An 18128-nucleotide genomic window follows, 5' to 3' on the forward strand; every position below is an offset into this window, starting at 1 on the left:
CATCCATCAACTATCAAACTCCAAAAAGAACAAACACTGTAAAAGCTTTGTGTGGTAAACCTGTCCCATCCGTCATTTGATTTTTAAGGAATGTATGTGATATAATTTGTACTGTCATAAATGTAAAATAACACTTGTTTTCTTAAAAATGTCATGAACTTGCATTGACTAGCAATGCATTAAATGAACAATGAGCAATACATTTATAAAAGTATTCATTAATATTTGTTAACTCTTTATTATGAATTCATGTTAGCTCAGGTCCATTAAATAAGATTAACAGAGACAACTATTCATTTTAATAATGCATTAGTATAAATAGAATTTAACACGAACTAAGATTAATGAACACTTTAGAAGTATTTTTCATCGTTAGTTCACGTTAACATATGTGGTTAACTATTAACAATGGAATCTTATTGTAAAAGTGTTAACCAAAATAATTATTAAATAATAAATCCATGAATTATTATTTAAACAGTCATGATAATTACTACAACATTCGCTAATCGCTCACATTAATGTATAGAAATAGAGTGTATATAGTGTAAAGAGTAGCCACAATGTCATAATGACTATTAAATTGTAAACAATTTTGTGTCATTTCTAATTGTGAATTGATATTAAACAATTGATACCCGTATGAGAGCTTTGTGTGGTAAACCGGCTAAAATGTAAAGTCTATGTGAAATGCCTTTCGCAGCTCATTGACTGAATCCATCATGAAAAGATTGGATTGTAAAAAAGTGGCCATTACATACCAGAATTATTAAATTAATAGTTCAATCAAAAGTGAAAATTCTGTCATCATTTATGAGTCCAAAACTGATTACTTTCTTTCTTCTGTAGAACATAAAAGAAGATTTTTTGTTGTTTTGTCCATGTAAAAGTCAATGGCCTCCAACGTTGTTTGGCTCCCAACGTTCAAAATATCTTCTTTTGTTTTTCGCAGCAGAAAGTCATTTAGAGTTTGGAATGGCAGTAAGGCGAGTAAATGATAACAGAATTGATTTTAGGTTGGATTATTCCTTATATCCCATTGTAAGTTTTGGATTTTGATTACATAGTACAAAGACAAAAGATTATTTTTCTTTGGAGTAATGTTCACCGATCAATCGTGCGGAATAAGATGCGCATTAAACAAGGGAAAGGGTCAGTATAGGTTTCATGTTGAATTTAAGTCTTTTCCTCCATTAAATCTCTCAAATCTCATTTGCGTGTTCACAGCAGTACACTCACATAAAGCAATATACTGTATACTATATAGCAGATCTCAACTTGATTGTTTATATTGTCGCAAAATGCAAATCTAACTTTATCCGTATCTCTAATCAGCTAAATATAACTATAAGGCGTGAATATATCAAGATATTTTAAGCATTAGCATCATGGTTTTCTGTAAAGCTGCTTTGAGCATTGTGAAAAGCGCTATACAAATAAAAATTGACTTGACTATTAAGTTTGATGTCAAAAACACGAATTCGAACATGACTCAGAGTTCACGATTTCTCCTGTTGTGTTCCGTGAAAGAAAGAAAGTCAGATGGGTTTAGAACGACATCAGGATGAGTAAATAATTGTAAAAAAAAAAAAAAAGTTTTAATATGCAGTAAAAGGTAAGCCCATGGTCACGTTGGGAACATCCATTGGCTCATTATCTCCTGTGGAGGGGAGTGTTATTGTACTTGTAACACAAGCTTTTATCAGCATTGCAGTGTGCTAGAAGCATAAGATCCACATTAAGTTGCTAACTAACCCCTGCGGTTGGATTAAATTTAGAGTTGCCGTGGACCCGCTGGTTTCATTTCCTAAAACATTTCTTGAGCGTGACTCAAACAGCTGTGCCAGTCAGCAGGAGGCACTATACATTAAGACGCCTCCCTGCTGGCAAACTGCGAATAGTAATTAAGCTATGAAAGTCGCTAAATGAGGCTTTAACAGTTGTGCCAGGCTTATGATTCCGTCTTTGTAACTCTGTGTGTGCGCGTCAAACATCTTTCGGTACAGATCAAAAGGAAGGGTGGGAGTTAAACTTTGATCTTCCTGCTTTTGTTTGCATCTTTTGATCCCTCCCGAACGGTCCGTACACAGAAGAAACTGTTTGAGCTCTGAGGATTTGAAGTGCTCTATAGTTCGACTAGTCAAATTGTCCTGACACCGCACGTTTACGCGCCGAACAAAAGATGTCTGTTTTGAGGCAAAGGCAGTCATTAGCGTGTGTCTGTATTGATTTCATTATGTTGTAATACATTTTCTTTTGCAAGCAAAATTGAATTGTACAGCACAGCACTGATCAATTGAATTGCACAGGAGACTAAACAGATATTGACCAGCCAGACATGAGATGTAAAGGCTTTTTTTGCTGTTTCTTTAGCAGACATTTTATCATAGTTGTGCCTGGCAGATGGCGGATCCTCCAGCATGACAAAATAAAAATCAATGGAAGTTTCTTTGTATCGCTGTGTGAATTTTCCCCTCATTGCGGTATATCACTTCAACTTTCATTTGCCATTTCAGGTTTTATTATGCTGCATGATTCTAAGTTGACCATGTCGAATGAATGGTAGTGTATTAACATCTCCATATACCTGCCAGATGCTTCTTCTTTTCTGATACGCTAACTTGCCCTGCAGGACTATCAGACACCTTTTTTTTGTGGCATTATGCAATGGCACTTCATGAATCCTCAAGTATAATGATACCCTTGCAAGGAACCACTTCTTCAAAATATAAAGGCAGCTAATACAGGATATTTGAATGTATAAAGATTAGGGGTGTAACGGAACACAGAAGTCACGGTTCGGGACAGATTTCGGATTTGTATTGGATTTGAATTTAGTCTCAATTTATCCAGTAGCCATATCACCCTGTAGCCCAAGACTGGTTGCCCACTGAAGCTAAGCAGGGTTGAGCCTGGTACCTGTATGGGAGACCTCCTGGGAAAACTAGGTTGCTGCTGGAAGAGCTGCTATTGAGGCCTGGAGGGGGCGCTCATCCTGTGGTCTGTGTGGGTCCTAATGTCCCAGTAGAGTGACAGGGACACTATGCTGTCAAAGAGCACCGTCCTTCGGATGAGACGTAAAACCGAGGTCCTGACTCTCTGTGGTCATTAAAAATCCCATGGCACTTCTCGTAAAAGAGTAGGGGTGTAACCCCGGTGTCCTGGCCACATTCCCTCCAATGGCCCTTGCCAATCATGGCCTCTTTATAATCCCCATCCATTGAATTGGCTCTATCACTCTCTCTCCTCTCCACCTGAAGCTGGTGTGTGGTGAGTGCACTGGCACCATTGTACTGTGGCTGTCGTCGCTTCATCCAAGTGGATGGATGCTGCACACTGGTGGTGTTTGAGGAGAGAGCCCGACATGATTGTAAAGTGCTTTAGGTGTACAATAGTACATATGAAAGCGCTATATAAACACCTCATTCATTCATTCATTCTCAATAATATTTCACGCAAAAGACATGATGCACATATGCGTCAATATCACATGCACAAAACCTAATTCACGTGCGCAAAATAAAATTATGTATTCATAAAATACGTTTTAAAAACTGCACAAAAAGTTTTGAATGTTTAAAATGTACGAGTTTATCGTTGAATCTGAATGTGTAAATCATCCATTGTGTGTGAATCACCTGTGTGTGTGTGTGTGTGTGTGTGTGTGTGTGTGTGTGTGTGTGTGTGTGTGTGTGTGTGTGTGTGTGTGTGTGTGTGTGTGTGTGTGTGTGTGTGTGTGTGTGTGTGTGTATTTTTGAGACTTTCCTGGAGGCGCTTATCTCCCACCCAGGTCAGTCGTACTCTTTAACCAATCAGATTTAAGCTTATCAATCGACCAGTCATAATCGCATGAGGGCGTGCCTACCTGGATGTTACATCATCACCTTTTGACCCCAGTTCAAGTCATGGCTGAGCTATGTGCACTTAAAGGCACAATATGTAACTTTTTTGCTTTAAAAATAGCAAAAATCACTATATCTATGTTATATATTTTTTTTAGTTGTGTACTTACATTATCCCGACTGTTTCCAACAACTTTCAAACCAGGAGAAATTTGTAATTTAATTCGAAGACACGGACCGTTTCTTTATTTCCGTTTTGTCGCAGTCAATGTCGTCATATCCGCGTTGTCCCTGGTTTCCGCTCGTACTGCCATAGCAACCAGAGCTATGAACCAGAGCCCTCTGATAGTAACCAAGGCGACAGACGTGGACAGCTGTTAGTTCGCAATGTCTATTTGCACGCTGTTGTTGTTTCGTTCAAACATTATGGACCATGGCAAGCAGACTTTGGATAAAAAAGGAGAACTAAAAGGAGAATCAATATCAGCGCGGTGTTTTCGAGATGCCGAGAGCTCCCATAGACAATCTATAAACGAGAGCTCCACGTCCGAGACTTCGACCGCTCCTACATGTACTTTATTAAACAGGTGAGCACATTTACATAAAACTAATCAATGTTATATAGTTCAACAATGATAAAATGTTAGAATATGATCTGTATGTTATTCTAATGTTGATCTAGCTTACTGCTAGTCTCATAAAGACAAACTAACACAAATTTCAACACATTTAAATGCAGTTTAGTGTGATAGTGTAATGTTAGACCAAGTGAAACAGCGCTGCGCTACCTCACAAGTTTAATTTGTCTAATAAACTGACCTGTGAGTTGTAATTCTGCACTTGCATGTAGTTCGGTAGAATGAAATGTCCATATTCCTTTTATATCCGCGGGACTCGCGTCGGGTGTGGAGCTGATAGCTGTCTCTTAGCAATCCCGAACTGCTTCATATCACAGTCACGATAAAAACATCTATGTATTCACTCATCCATAAACATTATTAGATCGGTCGGCTTGACGTTGACGACAAGATCCATAATTCTTAGCAAATGTTGCGTCATCAAACTACGCCTTTGTTATTGTAAGAGGTTAGCGACCCCTAGTGGCGAAAAAATTTACATACTGTACGTTTAAACAGTTCATTTCTGTGTGTTTTCTGAAGTTGAAGAAGTTTCTACGATATTTTGCGCCAGTTTCCCAGGAAGTGACGATTTTGTTCTCTTCAACACATGATGGAAACGCTGCTTTATTGGCAAATGTTTTATGCGATATTCCAATTTTGCGCATGAGTTAAATATGATTACTTTTGATCGATGTAATGCGTCCTTTTTGAATAAAAGTTTTAAAAATAAAATTGTACTGACACCAAACCTTTGACTGGTAGTGTATATTAAATGGAAAAGAGCAGTTAGACTGGTTGATAATAACTCCTTATGTGTTTCACCTGCATGTGGCCTCTTTATTGTATAGATAATGTGGGTATGGGATTCAAACTGTGTGAGAGTATTTCTAGCTGATGTGCGCTAACAGCTGTGCCACAGCTCTGACCTTAGGTAACTCCACAGGAGATATGCTAGTCAAACTTGTCTCTTTCCATATGTCTCTCTGTCTGTGTGTGTGTGTGTGTCCTGAAAAGTTCACCTCTCAGTATGCTACACTCCTTCATTGCCATGGTAACAACATGTCATCCCTCTGTATTCTTTATCTTTAATTATTTTTAGACAAATGTGAGCCTTTTTTCCCTTTTATAATTCTAATATTTGCTGGCAGCCTGCGAGTCCCCCAGCGGGTCCAGTGCGATTAGTGCGCTCGCCCCCATTTGCATGAGAAAAGTGAGCCGGCATTTGCGCAATAGCCCTGGAGGAGGATTAGCAACATTAGCATTCTGCAGTCCACAGGGCGGTGTGTGCGTTCAAGACTTCAACTCTGCTACAGGTTTCTACTGTGTGACCTTTAGAACTTTGTCCATTTGGTTGTTGTGGAAATTTCAGTGTAATATGTGGCTATTTGCTTCTACCCCATCGCACTGGAGACACATTAGAATGAAGGTGTAAATGCAATATGGCCGTAAACATCCAGATACTGTCTGGGTAGGAAATGTATGTTGTAACAGGGGAATGTTTTTAGGGAAACCAGTGAATGTCTTACTTATAGGCTGCTTCCGAAAGCTGAAAAATGCTGCCTTCAGAGGATGCTTTCCAAGGTTGGAAGGCATGAAGGTGTAGCGGACGTAGGCCAGTAAGAGCTGTGTGTGTAAACCTCACTCCCTTGATCTCAAGAGGCGCTCTAGCAACTGACGCTAGAGGCTGCAGTCTTTAGCCTCCTTGTTAGCACTCCCAACCTCCCATGCAGAAGTTCGAATATCGCTCGGAGCAGATCGAGTTGGACCGGTTATGTTTTGTGCCTTGACCCGGATGAGAGTAAGGTTTAGGGGGGTGATTGTAACGGACGTAGGCCTGTAAGAGCTGTGCGTGTAAACCTCTGATCTCAAAAGGTGCTTTAGCAACTGATGCTAGAGTAGTGTACTTCGGTACCAAGTTGGTACTGAAATTGTAAAATTGTAAAATTGGGACGCTTTGAGCGCTGTTGAATGGAATCGTAAACACCTCTGATTGGCCATTGTGTTCACGCGCTCATCAGATATGTTTCTGATTGGCTACAATGATCAACGCACGGGAGCATTTGAAAGCACAAGCAGCCGTCTGTCAGCGCCAGAGGACCAATCCGCTGATAGACGCCTGCTTTCGAACGCTCCCGTGTGTATCTGTGTAAGCGCTCGGGGAAGAGTGTCATTGGTGTATATTTACAACATGTTTTTGAAGCGCTGATCATTTTAGCCAAACACAGTCATATTTGATGAACACGTGAACACAATTGGCAATCAGAGGCGTTTGTGATTCCGCTCAACAACGCTCAAAGCGGCACATTTGTAAAATTTCAGTCCCGACTTGGTACCGAAGTTTGTACTTATGACAACACTACGTTAGCGGCTGCGGTCTTTAGCGTCCTTGTTAGCGCTCCTACCTCCCATGCTGCAGACCTCGGTTCAAGTCTTGCTAGGAGCTGGTCAAGTAGGACCGGTTACAAAGGCACGTTCGAATCCAATATTAGCTTCACTTCCTGTCTCCGGAGATTCCTTCATCTGATGGATGTTTGAAGGCAGCATTGATGTATCCTTCACTGCCTTTGATATCCCACAATGCTGTGCGTTCCATTCCGCAACAGTTTAGCTAAAAAAAAATGCCATTTGAAAGTTGCAGTTGGTAATCAGTTTGTGAGTAATTGTACATTTTTGACAAAAATTTTCCACTTTTGATGTAATTTCTAGCAAGAAATTGAAATTCACCAAGTTTTCACCAAAGCTTGCTTTATTTTTTGCCTCAGAGGTCTGTCAGAAATCAGTTTCTTTTCACCTTTGTGCACAAACGCTACCTGCCAAGTCATTGCCTGATTAGGCAGCGAGGCAACAAGTCAGTGCCTAAGCTTTTTGACGCAGCCATGGTTGTCTCCACTTTTTTATATGGGAAAGAAGAAACACAATTTAAGACCATTTTAAAGGGTCAGTTCACCCAATAATGAAAATTCTATCATTTAATCATGTCGTTCCAATCCCATAAGATTTTTGTTCATCTTTGAAACACACACAATGTTGATATTTTAATTGAACCTGAGAGATTTCTGTCCCACCATGGAAAGTCTATTCCACTAAAAGGCTGTTACACACCAAACCGAGATCAAAGAACTCGCAGCAACGAAAGCGACTGTTTTGTCACCTCACATCATCTGCGTCCGGGCTAAAGACCGCAACCAATGGCCAATTAGCATGTATATTTAGCACCTGCATGAGAGGAAATAACTGTCTATACCAGTAGGTGGCTGTAGTCTGTATTTATCAATCAAAAAGTGAAACCGGTGTTGCTACCTCCCATTAAAACAATAGGTAGCACAATTCAATAGCGAAAAATGCTACATGTGGATTGTGTTACAAGCATCATATTCCTGTGGTTTGAGGCTTTATTAACATCCATACCTACCCCTACCCTTAAAACAATGCAAATGTATTGGTAGCACAATCTGATGGGTAGCATTATTCGTCAGAACCAGGCATTAAAAATGCAGATATACAAACCGCAAACAAAACAATGCTTGCTTACAATTTTGAATATTAATCAGGTATATGATCAGAGGTGTCAAGTAACGAAGTACAAATACTTAGTTACCTTACTTAAGTAGAAATTTGGGGTATCTATACTTTACTGGAGTAATTAATTTTCTGACGACTTTTTACTTCTACTCCTTACATTTTCATGCAATTATCTGTACTTTCTACTCCTTACATTTTAAAAGTAGCCTCGTTACTCCTATTTAATTTTGGCTTGTTTTCATTCCGGCTTGTCGTCGTAAAAAAAAAAAAAAAATTGGCCAATTACACAAACGGTTTAGATCTGAGTCCCGCCTCCTGAATACACATCGCTAAACTGATTGGCGTTGTGGTGTCTTTCTAACTTGTGAGAGACTGTAGTCACATTTGGTTGTTTGCCAAAACTCCTCTGAAGGAAACCTAGATGCGGTAAGCGAGGGAGAAATCGCGTCAAATCGCGTCAAATCATTCAGAGAGAGAGAAACAAGTACTTTTATACTTTAACTTGAGTAAAAAGCTTGAGTTGATACTTCAACTTCTACAGAAGTCTTTTTAAACCCTAGTATCTATAATTCTACCGGAGTAATGAATGTGAATACTTTTGACACCTCTGTATATGATTCATATTTGAATATGAATCACATATTCGTGTATTGTAATGCTCATGTAACATGAAAATGTAAAATTGGAAGAGCCTTCTCTGTGTGCACTTTTTGGCGTTTGCTCACTTTCATCACTTTCACTATTCTTTTCGTGCACTGGTTTGCTAATCTAAACAGCCAATCAGAGCGATCCGTCTCACTGACTGCCCGACTCCAATACAACATGCTCATTTGGCCAAAATCTTCAGATGTCATCAGACAAGTGAACAATGCAGAACACAACACAAAAACTAAGATGACATCCTTGTTTCCTTCTTCTTCCCTGGAGACCCCCGTCATGTTTAGGTGAACTAGCCATTTAAGGGCATTTTCACACCTATAGATCGTTTGTTTTGTTCCGAAACAGAGACTTAATTTGTTACAATTATGTATTTTCTTCTTGGTTTGGTTCGCTTTCACAAGGCAACATTTCAAACCGTACCAAAATGAGTTTATGCAAGTCACATGCGACTCGTAAAACTGTCCTCTTAGTGGTCAGAGTTTCCTCTGCGTCATCCATCAAGATGATTGACTAGTTCACTCCATGAGCTCATTGTGGCTTATTTATAACTGTCAACAGATACACACGCAAACACTACACGAGTATAGCTGTCATTCCCACTTTATTATATAACATATGTAATGCAGGAAGCAAGGCTTCGTCGGGACAGCATTCTTGCAATGGACGGAGAAGAGCAATTACACAACATTTTAAGATTTTTTCAACTGCAATAACTAATGTTATTAGATAATAACTAATGTGCTCACTCACAGAATCAGACACTGCTGATTTTTATATAACACATTTGTCGTTATGAATTATGATGCCGCTTGGTTCATTGGTCCGTTGGGTCGGATTGATTTCTCACCTCAACCGAACCGCCCCAGAGTTCGTCTGCAATCTGCCATCTCGTCCAGGCGATCTCGGAGCCATTGGTTTGGTGTGGATCTGAGAGCAATTGCCATGTTCATATATGCCTAAACGAACCGAACTAAGCGAGAAAACACACCAGGTTCTGAAACAAACGCTCCAAACGAGTCGGGAATGAAATCACCCTAAGATCAACAATTTAAAGCCTTTGAAAAGTAAATAACTGATTAAGATTAAAATTGATGTTCAGGGTTTAAATTTACTGTCTTTTGAGGCTGTGAAGATGTTACTTAGTGGCCACAAATGAACCCCGACAGCTTGCATATTTTCTCTATCTATTCGCACAAAAGAAAATCGGTGGGGAGCAGATCGTCTGTGATGATGGGAAATTCCTTCTGGCCGTTTTGATAAGCGTGTGTTTTGTACTGTTTGCACTCAGATGCTATCAGCCTTTAAATCTACATTCATCTTTTTAGTGATCACTCCATTTCGCTCTTTGTAATTTAAAGTTCCACTCTGCTTAGGTGTTCGGAGAAGTCCAAGGATGTGTGTGTGTGTGTGTGTGTGTGTGTGTGTGTGTGTGTGTGTGTGCCATCACATGCAGATTAGAGTAGTCATTAGTCTCCGAAGAGATAATTGGTGTGTAGCAAGAATCTTTGGTCCAAAGCAAAATGTTTCCCTACAAAAGGGACCAGATCATTACACCACGGTTGTTAGAGGAGAGGATTGGACTGCCACTTTGGGGTCGGACCCCTGCCTAAGCTCACACACATTCATCTTCACTCATTTGCCTTCCATAATTATCCTGTGTGGATTTAACCGCGAGTTTTTTTCTGCGGGCCAGGAAAACGAAGGACCCCTTTGGCTCTGCTCCCCATTAAGGTGCTTCTCCTCTCCTCCTGGAGATTAGGTGGCTCGAATGAAAGGCGTCTCCTCTCAGAGCGTGACCCTGAGGTGGATGTTGGGTGCGTATCAGCATTGCAAGTGCCGGGCGTCCTGAAGAGCACCGCTCATTAGCGTTTGTGTGCGCCCGAGTTTGGGATATTGAGTGTAATGTATGTTAATACATGCACTTGTCAATTCTCGTTGCATTTTGATAAGGAACGTCCTGATGAAATGACCAGCATATACAGTATGTTGTGTTTTGGATGGTGGCGTGCCAAACAGGCTTCTTGGCTAGCTTGACGCGCAAGACTTCAAAGTAGCGAGACCAGAAAGCTCATAGGTCAACCAGCTTCACCAGCTATGTTTTGCTATGGGTCAGTGATAAATAAGATGAGGATGAGGAAGGCTCATGAGGCTAAGATGAGGAAGAAAATCTTAGTTTAGAACAAATCAAAACTTATGTTGGATTTATATTGTCACGTTGTGGCTGTAGGAACAAAAAGAGTCTTAATGAAATAAACAAGGAACACTCAGGCGATCGCAGGAGAATAAATAACACAAACATGTTAACTAAGGGGCTGTTTACACCGTTTTCAACTAAAAACGTATGAAACTTTTAATGCGTTTTGGCCGTTCGTTTACACGACAGCGGCGTGTTCGGTGCCTGAAAATGCTAACTTTTGAAAAAGGGTTTCAAAGTGTACGTTTTGGAAAACGGTCTCCATGTAAACAACAAAAACGTGAATCTCTAAAGACGATGACGTCATGCACATGCGTATTACGTATTAAATCTATAGTGTTTCATCGCCATCTACTGGTCTGGCAGCAGAATACAGCGTTTTTAGTCGTTTTCACTGATGCGTGTGAATGGGGATCGTTTTAACAATGGTGTCGTGTGTACAAGGAAACTCAAAGGAAAAACTTCTTGTTTTAAGCATATTTGTCGTGTAAACGTACCCTTAGACGATACCGGAAACCGAAAAGAAAGAACTCGAGGCTTAAACAAATCAAGGAGAACAGAAACAGGTGTGTGGAAACTAATTAACAGCCAGAGTAACTAACTAGGAACTCAGGCAAGCCGAAACAGAGTGAAAACAGAACATAACAGAATGTACACGTTACACATGATTCTGAAAACATTTATACCATTTTCAACAAAAGTTGAATGACTCAAAGAATGTCATGTGGTATAATCATCAATTAAAACGTATGTACATATTTACTTTACACCTTGAATACAAATTATTTTTAAAGTTTTAAAATATATTTTTTTTGGTAGAAATGTGTTTTTACAACTCTAATTAATTATTAATTCATAAATGACATTAATTTGGTATCATAAAGCATTTTGTGAAATAACCTTACCTTGGAAGTAAATGTTAAATTCATTAAAAATGTATCATCAGATATTTGAAAAGACTTATTGACCCTGACTTTTTGCGAATTTCATCCTGTTAATGAGGCATTTTTCTTCATTAAAATATCATGAAACGGGTTATTAGAGACTAAAATTAAAACCATAAAAAATTACTTGAAATAAAATAAACATATTAACTGAAGTAAAATAAAATATAAAACAAAACTTACACTTATTTTATTTCAGCAACATTTCTCATTTTCAATTAGTTTAACTAAAATTAAATGAATAAAAACTAGACATTTAAAAAAAACAATAGCTAATAAATGTCATAATGTCATAAAAGTGACAAAAAAACTATAAAAAAAAACTAAAATGAAATTTAAAAATACAAAAATAAATTAAAAATATGAATTAAAAAAACTTATTCAAATCTAAAATCTCAATGATTCTAAAATAGCACTAGTCAGGACAGTTGCAACACTCTGACACATTTGCCCACAATATTTTATAAATTAAACTAAATTTTATTTACAGAAATGACAAAATGTGTTCATTGATTCATGTCTTTGTCAGTTTCCTTTTTAATATAGTTTTGAATAAATGAATAGATTTACACAAAAAAGAGTATCATATCATTGACCTGGATTGACCACAACAAAACCAAAACCAGCATATAACATAGAGCAGGATGGGACTTCATGCTGGTGTAAAGGCCTATTCATACCAGAAGTAAACATTTTAGAATGAAAATTCGCTCATAATTTAATCATTCTCTTGAGTCCTTCTAAAGCTGTATGACTTTATTTCTTCTGTGCAACACAAAAAGAAGATATATATATATATATATATATATATATAGATGTGAGTGTATATATACACTCACCTAAAGGATTATTAGGAACACCTTTTCAATTTCTCATTAATGCAATTATCTAATCAACCAATCACATGGCAGTTGCTTCAATGCATTTAGGGGTGTGGTCCTGGTCAAGAACTCCAAACTGAATGTCAGAATGGGAAAGAAAGGTGATTTAAGCAATTTTGAGCGTGGCATGGTTGTTGGTGCCAGACGGGCCGGTCTGAGTATTTTAAAACAATCTGCTCAGTTACTGGGATTTTCACGCACAACCATTTCTAGGGTTTACAAAGAATGGTGTGAAAAGGGAAAAACATCCAGTATGCGGCAGTCCTGTGGGCGAAAATGCCTTGTTGATCCTAGAGGTCAGAGGAGAATGGGCCGACTGATTCAAGCTGATAGAAGAGCAACTTTGACTGAAATAACCACTCGTTACATCCGAGGTATGCAGCAAAGCATTTGTGAAGCCACAACACGCACAACCTTGAGGCGGATGGACTACAACAGCAGAAGACCCCACCGGGTACCACTCATCTCCACTACAAATAGGAAAAAGAGGCTACAATTTGCACGAGCTCACCAAAATTGGACAGTTGAAGACTGGAAAAATGTTGCCTGGTCTGATGAGTCTCGATTTCTGTTGAGACATTCAGATGGTAGAGTCAGAATTTGGCATAAACAGAATGAGAACATGGATCCATCATGCCTTGTTACCACTGTGCAGGCTGGTGGTGGTGGTGTAATGGTGTGGGGGATGTTTTCTTGGCACACTTTAGGCCCCTTAGTGCCAATTGGGCATCGTTTAAATGCCACGGCCTACCTGAGCATTGTCTCTGACCATGTCCATCCCTTTATGACCACCATGTACCCATCCTCTGATGGCTACTTCCAGCAGGATAATGCACCATGTCACAAAGCTCGAATCATTTCAGATTGGTTTCTTGAACATGACAATGAGTTCACTGTATTAAAATGGCCCCCACAGTCACCAGATCTCAACCCAATAGAGCTTCTTTGGGATGTGGTGGAACGGGAGCTTCGTGCCCTGGATGTGCATCCCACAAATCTCCATCAACTGCAAGATGCTATCCTATCAATATGGGCCAACATTTCTAAAGAATGCTTTCAGCACCTTGTTGAATCAATGCCACGTAGAATTAAGGCAATCCTGAAGGCGAAAGGGGGTCAAACACAGTATTAGTATGGAGTGTATATATATAATTAGAATGTCCACACAATCAAAACTGTTTTCTTTTATTTCTTCTGTGCAACACAAAAAGAAGATATAAAAAAAAAAAAAAAAAAAAATGTCCACACAATCAAAACTGTTTTCTTTTATGTTCCACAGAAGAAATAAACGTATTTAGTTTTGGAATAATGTGAGAGTGAGTAAATGATGATAGATGTTTTCAGTTATGTGCAAACTCTCTGCTGTACACATCCGTTTCAGCCCATGCTAATGTTCCTGTTTTCTTTCTGTCTCCAGCCGGCTGTCCTGATTCACTCATTCGAGAGGTTCATCATTTCCGTGTCCTGGGAGATGAGCAGGTAGGTTTGGTCTCATGCACACACACACACACACACACCTTCTCAGCAACCTTCCCTGTCCTGATCACGGCTCATGAGAAATCCAGGCTCATCCTGGTCATCAGATGGTCACATGCGAGAGGCTCGTAATTGGCTGTTTGATGCCATTCACTAAGCCCTGCGCTCGCAACAAGAGCTCACCACTGCACCGTCTCACCAGCCGTCCTCGCGGTGCGAAACCATTTTCCTCGTTCCTCCCTCCATCTTCACCAAGTGTTTGTCTTTGAAGTTTTCACGCCAATCGGAGCGGTTGTGTGTCACCTCTGCGAAGCTCCATTAGGGATGTTTCTGCAGTTGCTTCAGTACATGTTGTTTTCTCCTGACATCTGTGCGCATCTTGTTCATCTCACTCTCTCCTGTCCTGTTGGGACGCTCGGCTTGCGGGCCAGATGTCACAACCAAATCTATGCCGGATGAACACTGGGTTGTTTTTATACCAATACTTTTACCCAGTTTAGTTTCAGGGATCATATAATAATAATAATAATTTGATCAACAGCTTGTTAAAGCCTACTGTATCATATTTGATACATACTAAAGCCTCTAAATGATCAACATAAGCAAAACTTTGCTGAAAAACCTGTTGTACACAATCTACTACATGCATCCTGTTATACTTTTAGCAAGTAAAAAACTTCCACCTTCAGGTTGTAGTTTGTATATCTCTTATGTAAATGCTAGAATAACTTTTATATTGTTAGCAATATTTCAAGATGAACACTTACTGGACTGAAGCAACTTTGGTTTACTTGATTATCCTTTTTTTTTTTTTTTTTTTTAATCATGTTATAATACGAGTACCAAATATGATCCATCAGGCTTTTGAGGAAGGTTTATTTGTTCATCTCTCAATCATCATTGTATTGCTTTGCATTATATGTTTTGCCCCCACAATAAAAACTACAGAGCTTTGATATAAGCATAAAACTAATCATTTAAATATCATCTGTCACGGGAGGGATGATTGCAAAAAGGTGCGAGGACTCAAGTGCAGAGATATGATGGTTTATTTACTAACGGGAAAACAAATGCAAAACAAAACCCACGAGGGGGAAAAACATAACTGGAAAATACAAAACCAAAAACAGACGCAGAACTTACTAGGGATTTACAGGGAACAGGAAACATCAGACAACGAACCGACACAGACTGCAAACAAGAGGGGACTAATAAAGGGAAACTAATCAAGGGGGAACAGGTGGGAGAACTCAAACAATAATCAGATAACAAGGGGGAGGGACCAGACAATGACACGAGCACATGGCCCAAAATAACAAAACACCCATGTGCAGCACAAGACAGGACAGGCATGTGACATCATCTTACTAAGACATTATTAAAAGATATAAAGTGACATTTATATGTATTTTATGTAAGTATTCTGCTGGACTGTTAAAGATATCAATGATTACAAGCTATCAGAATTTCATTTGACTTTTTTTCCATACAAATTGCATATTTTTGCTCAGTTTGGGTTTCTAAATTAAATGTAGGTGTTTTTTTTGTTTGTTTTTTTTCTAAGCCTGATGTATAAAATATGATACTCAACAAAAACACAAATGCAAACTTTTTTTTTTCGGGTTTTTTTTTTTTTTTTTTTTTTTTAATAAACTGGTCCATTTAAAAATAAATCGATTTTTACTGACTATTATTTTATATGCCAGGCCTTACGGGGTTAACAAATAATTTCAGTAAAATGCTAATCAAATGTGTCTTATGTGACTCATTGTGACTCATTTTTATTGAAAAGTGTATAATCATCCAGTGTTTGAACTCGTGTTTGACTTTTTTTTTCACAAGAATCTTTAACACACTTGAAGGGATAGTTCAACCTAAAATAAAAGTTATGACATCATTTACTCACCCTCATGTCATTCCAAATTTGTATGACATTATTTCTTCTGTGGATCATAAAAGAACATATTTTGAAAAATTCTGAAAAATGTTTTTTGTTCATAAAATGAAAGTCAAAGTTGTCTTCTTTTATTTCTGCAGAAGAAAGATTTGGAATGACATGTTCATCTTTTTTGGGGGGGGATCAGCTGTCCCTTTCTATCATCACGAGCTGTGTTTTAGTCTCGGCCCCTCTCTGTTTTCCAGTACGAGCGCTACCAGCGCTACGCAGCGGAGGAGTGTGTTCTTCAGATGGGGGGAGTGCTGTGTCCCGCTCCCGGATGTGGTGCCGGGCTGATTCCTGTGGATGATGGAAGGAGAGTCTGCTGTGAGTTGGGAAATGGACTCGGCTGTGGGGTAAGATCTTCACTTCACTGACCTCACAACAGCTTTTACTGTAATGCAGAGAACGGTCAGAATGAGTGGATGCACGCCGGCTCCTTCTATACCCGTATGTCCACATGCAAATTCCACTTGCTTATTTCTCAAATCATCAGAGGTGATTGTGGCTCCCAAGAATGACCCCTAGGGCCAGATTTACTAAACAGGGCAAATTAGCGAGCAATTCCAAACCAGTGCAGATGTGAGTGTAAAGTTCAGCGCATGATCTACTGACGACACGCAAATCAAAGATTTGCAACCGGATCAAATCCATAATGACCAACACGATCTACCAGTTAGAGTCTGGTTTAAGACATGCTGTTTTTGGGCGGTAAATAAGGGCACAAATACCAGTAAACTGACTAGCGCAAACCCTAGTAAATCAGCTTGCATGATTCATTTAAATACTCTCCTCACATACATTTTGCATACGCAATAAGATCAGCCGCAAAAATAACCCTGTCCACGCCTTTTCAGCGTTAATTTTTCACTGCGTGTCTTTAGTAAATCCTGACTGTAGTTTTTTAACGCCAAAAGAGGGTTTGTGCTGGTGCAAGCTGTTAGCAAATCTGGCCCTAGTGTCAGGCATTGACATCACGTCGAAGTGACTGACAGATAGGGAACGGGAGGTCTGAAACTGTGTTTTAGAGACTGTGTTTTTTAAGTTTTAAAGAGAGAAAAATACAACAATGGTTTGACTAATGAATTTGCACATGGTTTGTCTTATGAAAAACACCACATAGACATATAAACAACGTTAAAAACTTAATTTTCACCACAGGGAATCTTTAAAGAATGCTTTATGCCAAAAAGGTTCTATATAAGAGAAATGTCTTCAATGTATAACAGGTTATTTCAATTTTTAAGAGCTGTTCAGTTCATAAAATGTAATTTAAAAAAAAGAATTAAACCTTAATCATGACGGGAACCCCTCAGGATCTGTATGTGAAGTGTCTGACAGAACCCTTTAAGGGTCTTTAGACATGATTCACATCAGCGCCATCTTTGATTTTTATCTGAAATGAATGCGAGGCTTTGAGGGACAGACGCACATCTCTTCAGTGGGCTGTGCTGTTATTGAATGTGTTTTTGGATTGTTCTGCTGATTAAACACTGCAAAAAATATCTTTTTGAAGAAATGTCAGTAGACAAAAAAAAAAAAAAAAAAAAAACCTCCAGACAATAATGAGCTGTGGAAAATTATAAGTGAAAACACAGCAAATCAATCCCTCACAGCCTCACTTTCATAGCCGTCATGGCATCTATCAAACAATACGGTCTCATGCGATACAGCCATAACAGTCAGCCTGAAATGACAACGATCTGCACTTTTACAAACCTGTGACCGAGTATATCCCTCGTTTAGGATGGCATTCCTGTGTTTCATCCCTGCCCTCTATCGCTTGCGTACTCCACTCGTCCAATCACGACACGATTAAGATGTAATTACCACACAATTTGCATGATGTTTTCTAATTAGCCAGTCGATTAAAGATTAGGGTGCAGTTCAGCTGCCATTAGCACTGACTGATTGCATGTTTGCTAACAAAAACATCATCATTCCAGTGGGAGGAAACCCTGTATCTGCGCTTCTCTGTCTCTGTCGAAGGTGATGCCTCAAACCCTTCTGCTGTCATGGACAGGGTTTGAGCTGGAGACGAGCATTAGACCAG

The 18128-nt window shown here is 39.1% G+C and overlaps 1 protein-coding gene across 1 annotated transcript in view; it reads left to right on the forward strand.

The window, feature by feature from the left end:
• prkn (parkin RBR E3 ubiquitin protein ligase) overlaps window positions 1–18128 on the forward strand; it is a 164366-nt gene that overhangs the window by 136871 nt on the left and 9367 nt on the right. The window contains exons 8-9 of the mRNA XM_084391429.1: window positions 14081–14142; window positions 16282–16431. Coding sequence (XP_084247555.1) covers window positions 14081–14142; window positions 16282–16431 — 212 coding nt within the window. The remainder of the gene's footprint in view (window positions 1–14080; window positions 14143–16281; window positions 16432–18128) is intronic.

Source organism: Rutilus rutilus (genome assembly GCF_951802725.1).
Source record: "Rutilus rutilus genome assembly, chromosome: 20".
Classification (NCBI taxonomy): domain Eukaryota; kingdom Metazoa; phylum Chordata; class Actinopteri; order Cypriniformes; family Leuciscidae; genus Rutilus; species Rutilus rutilus.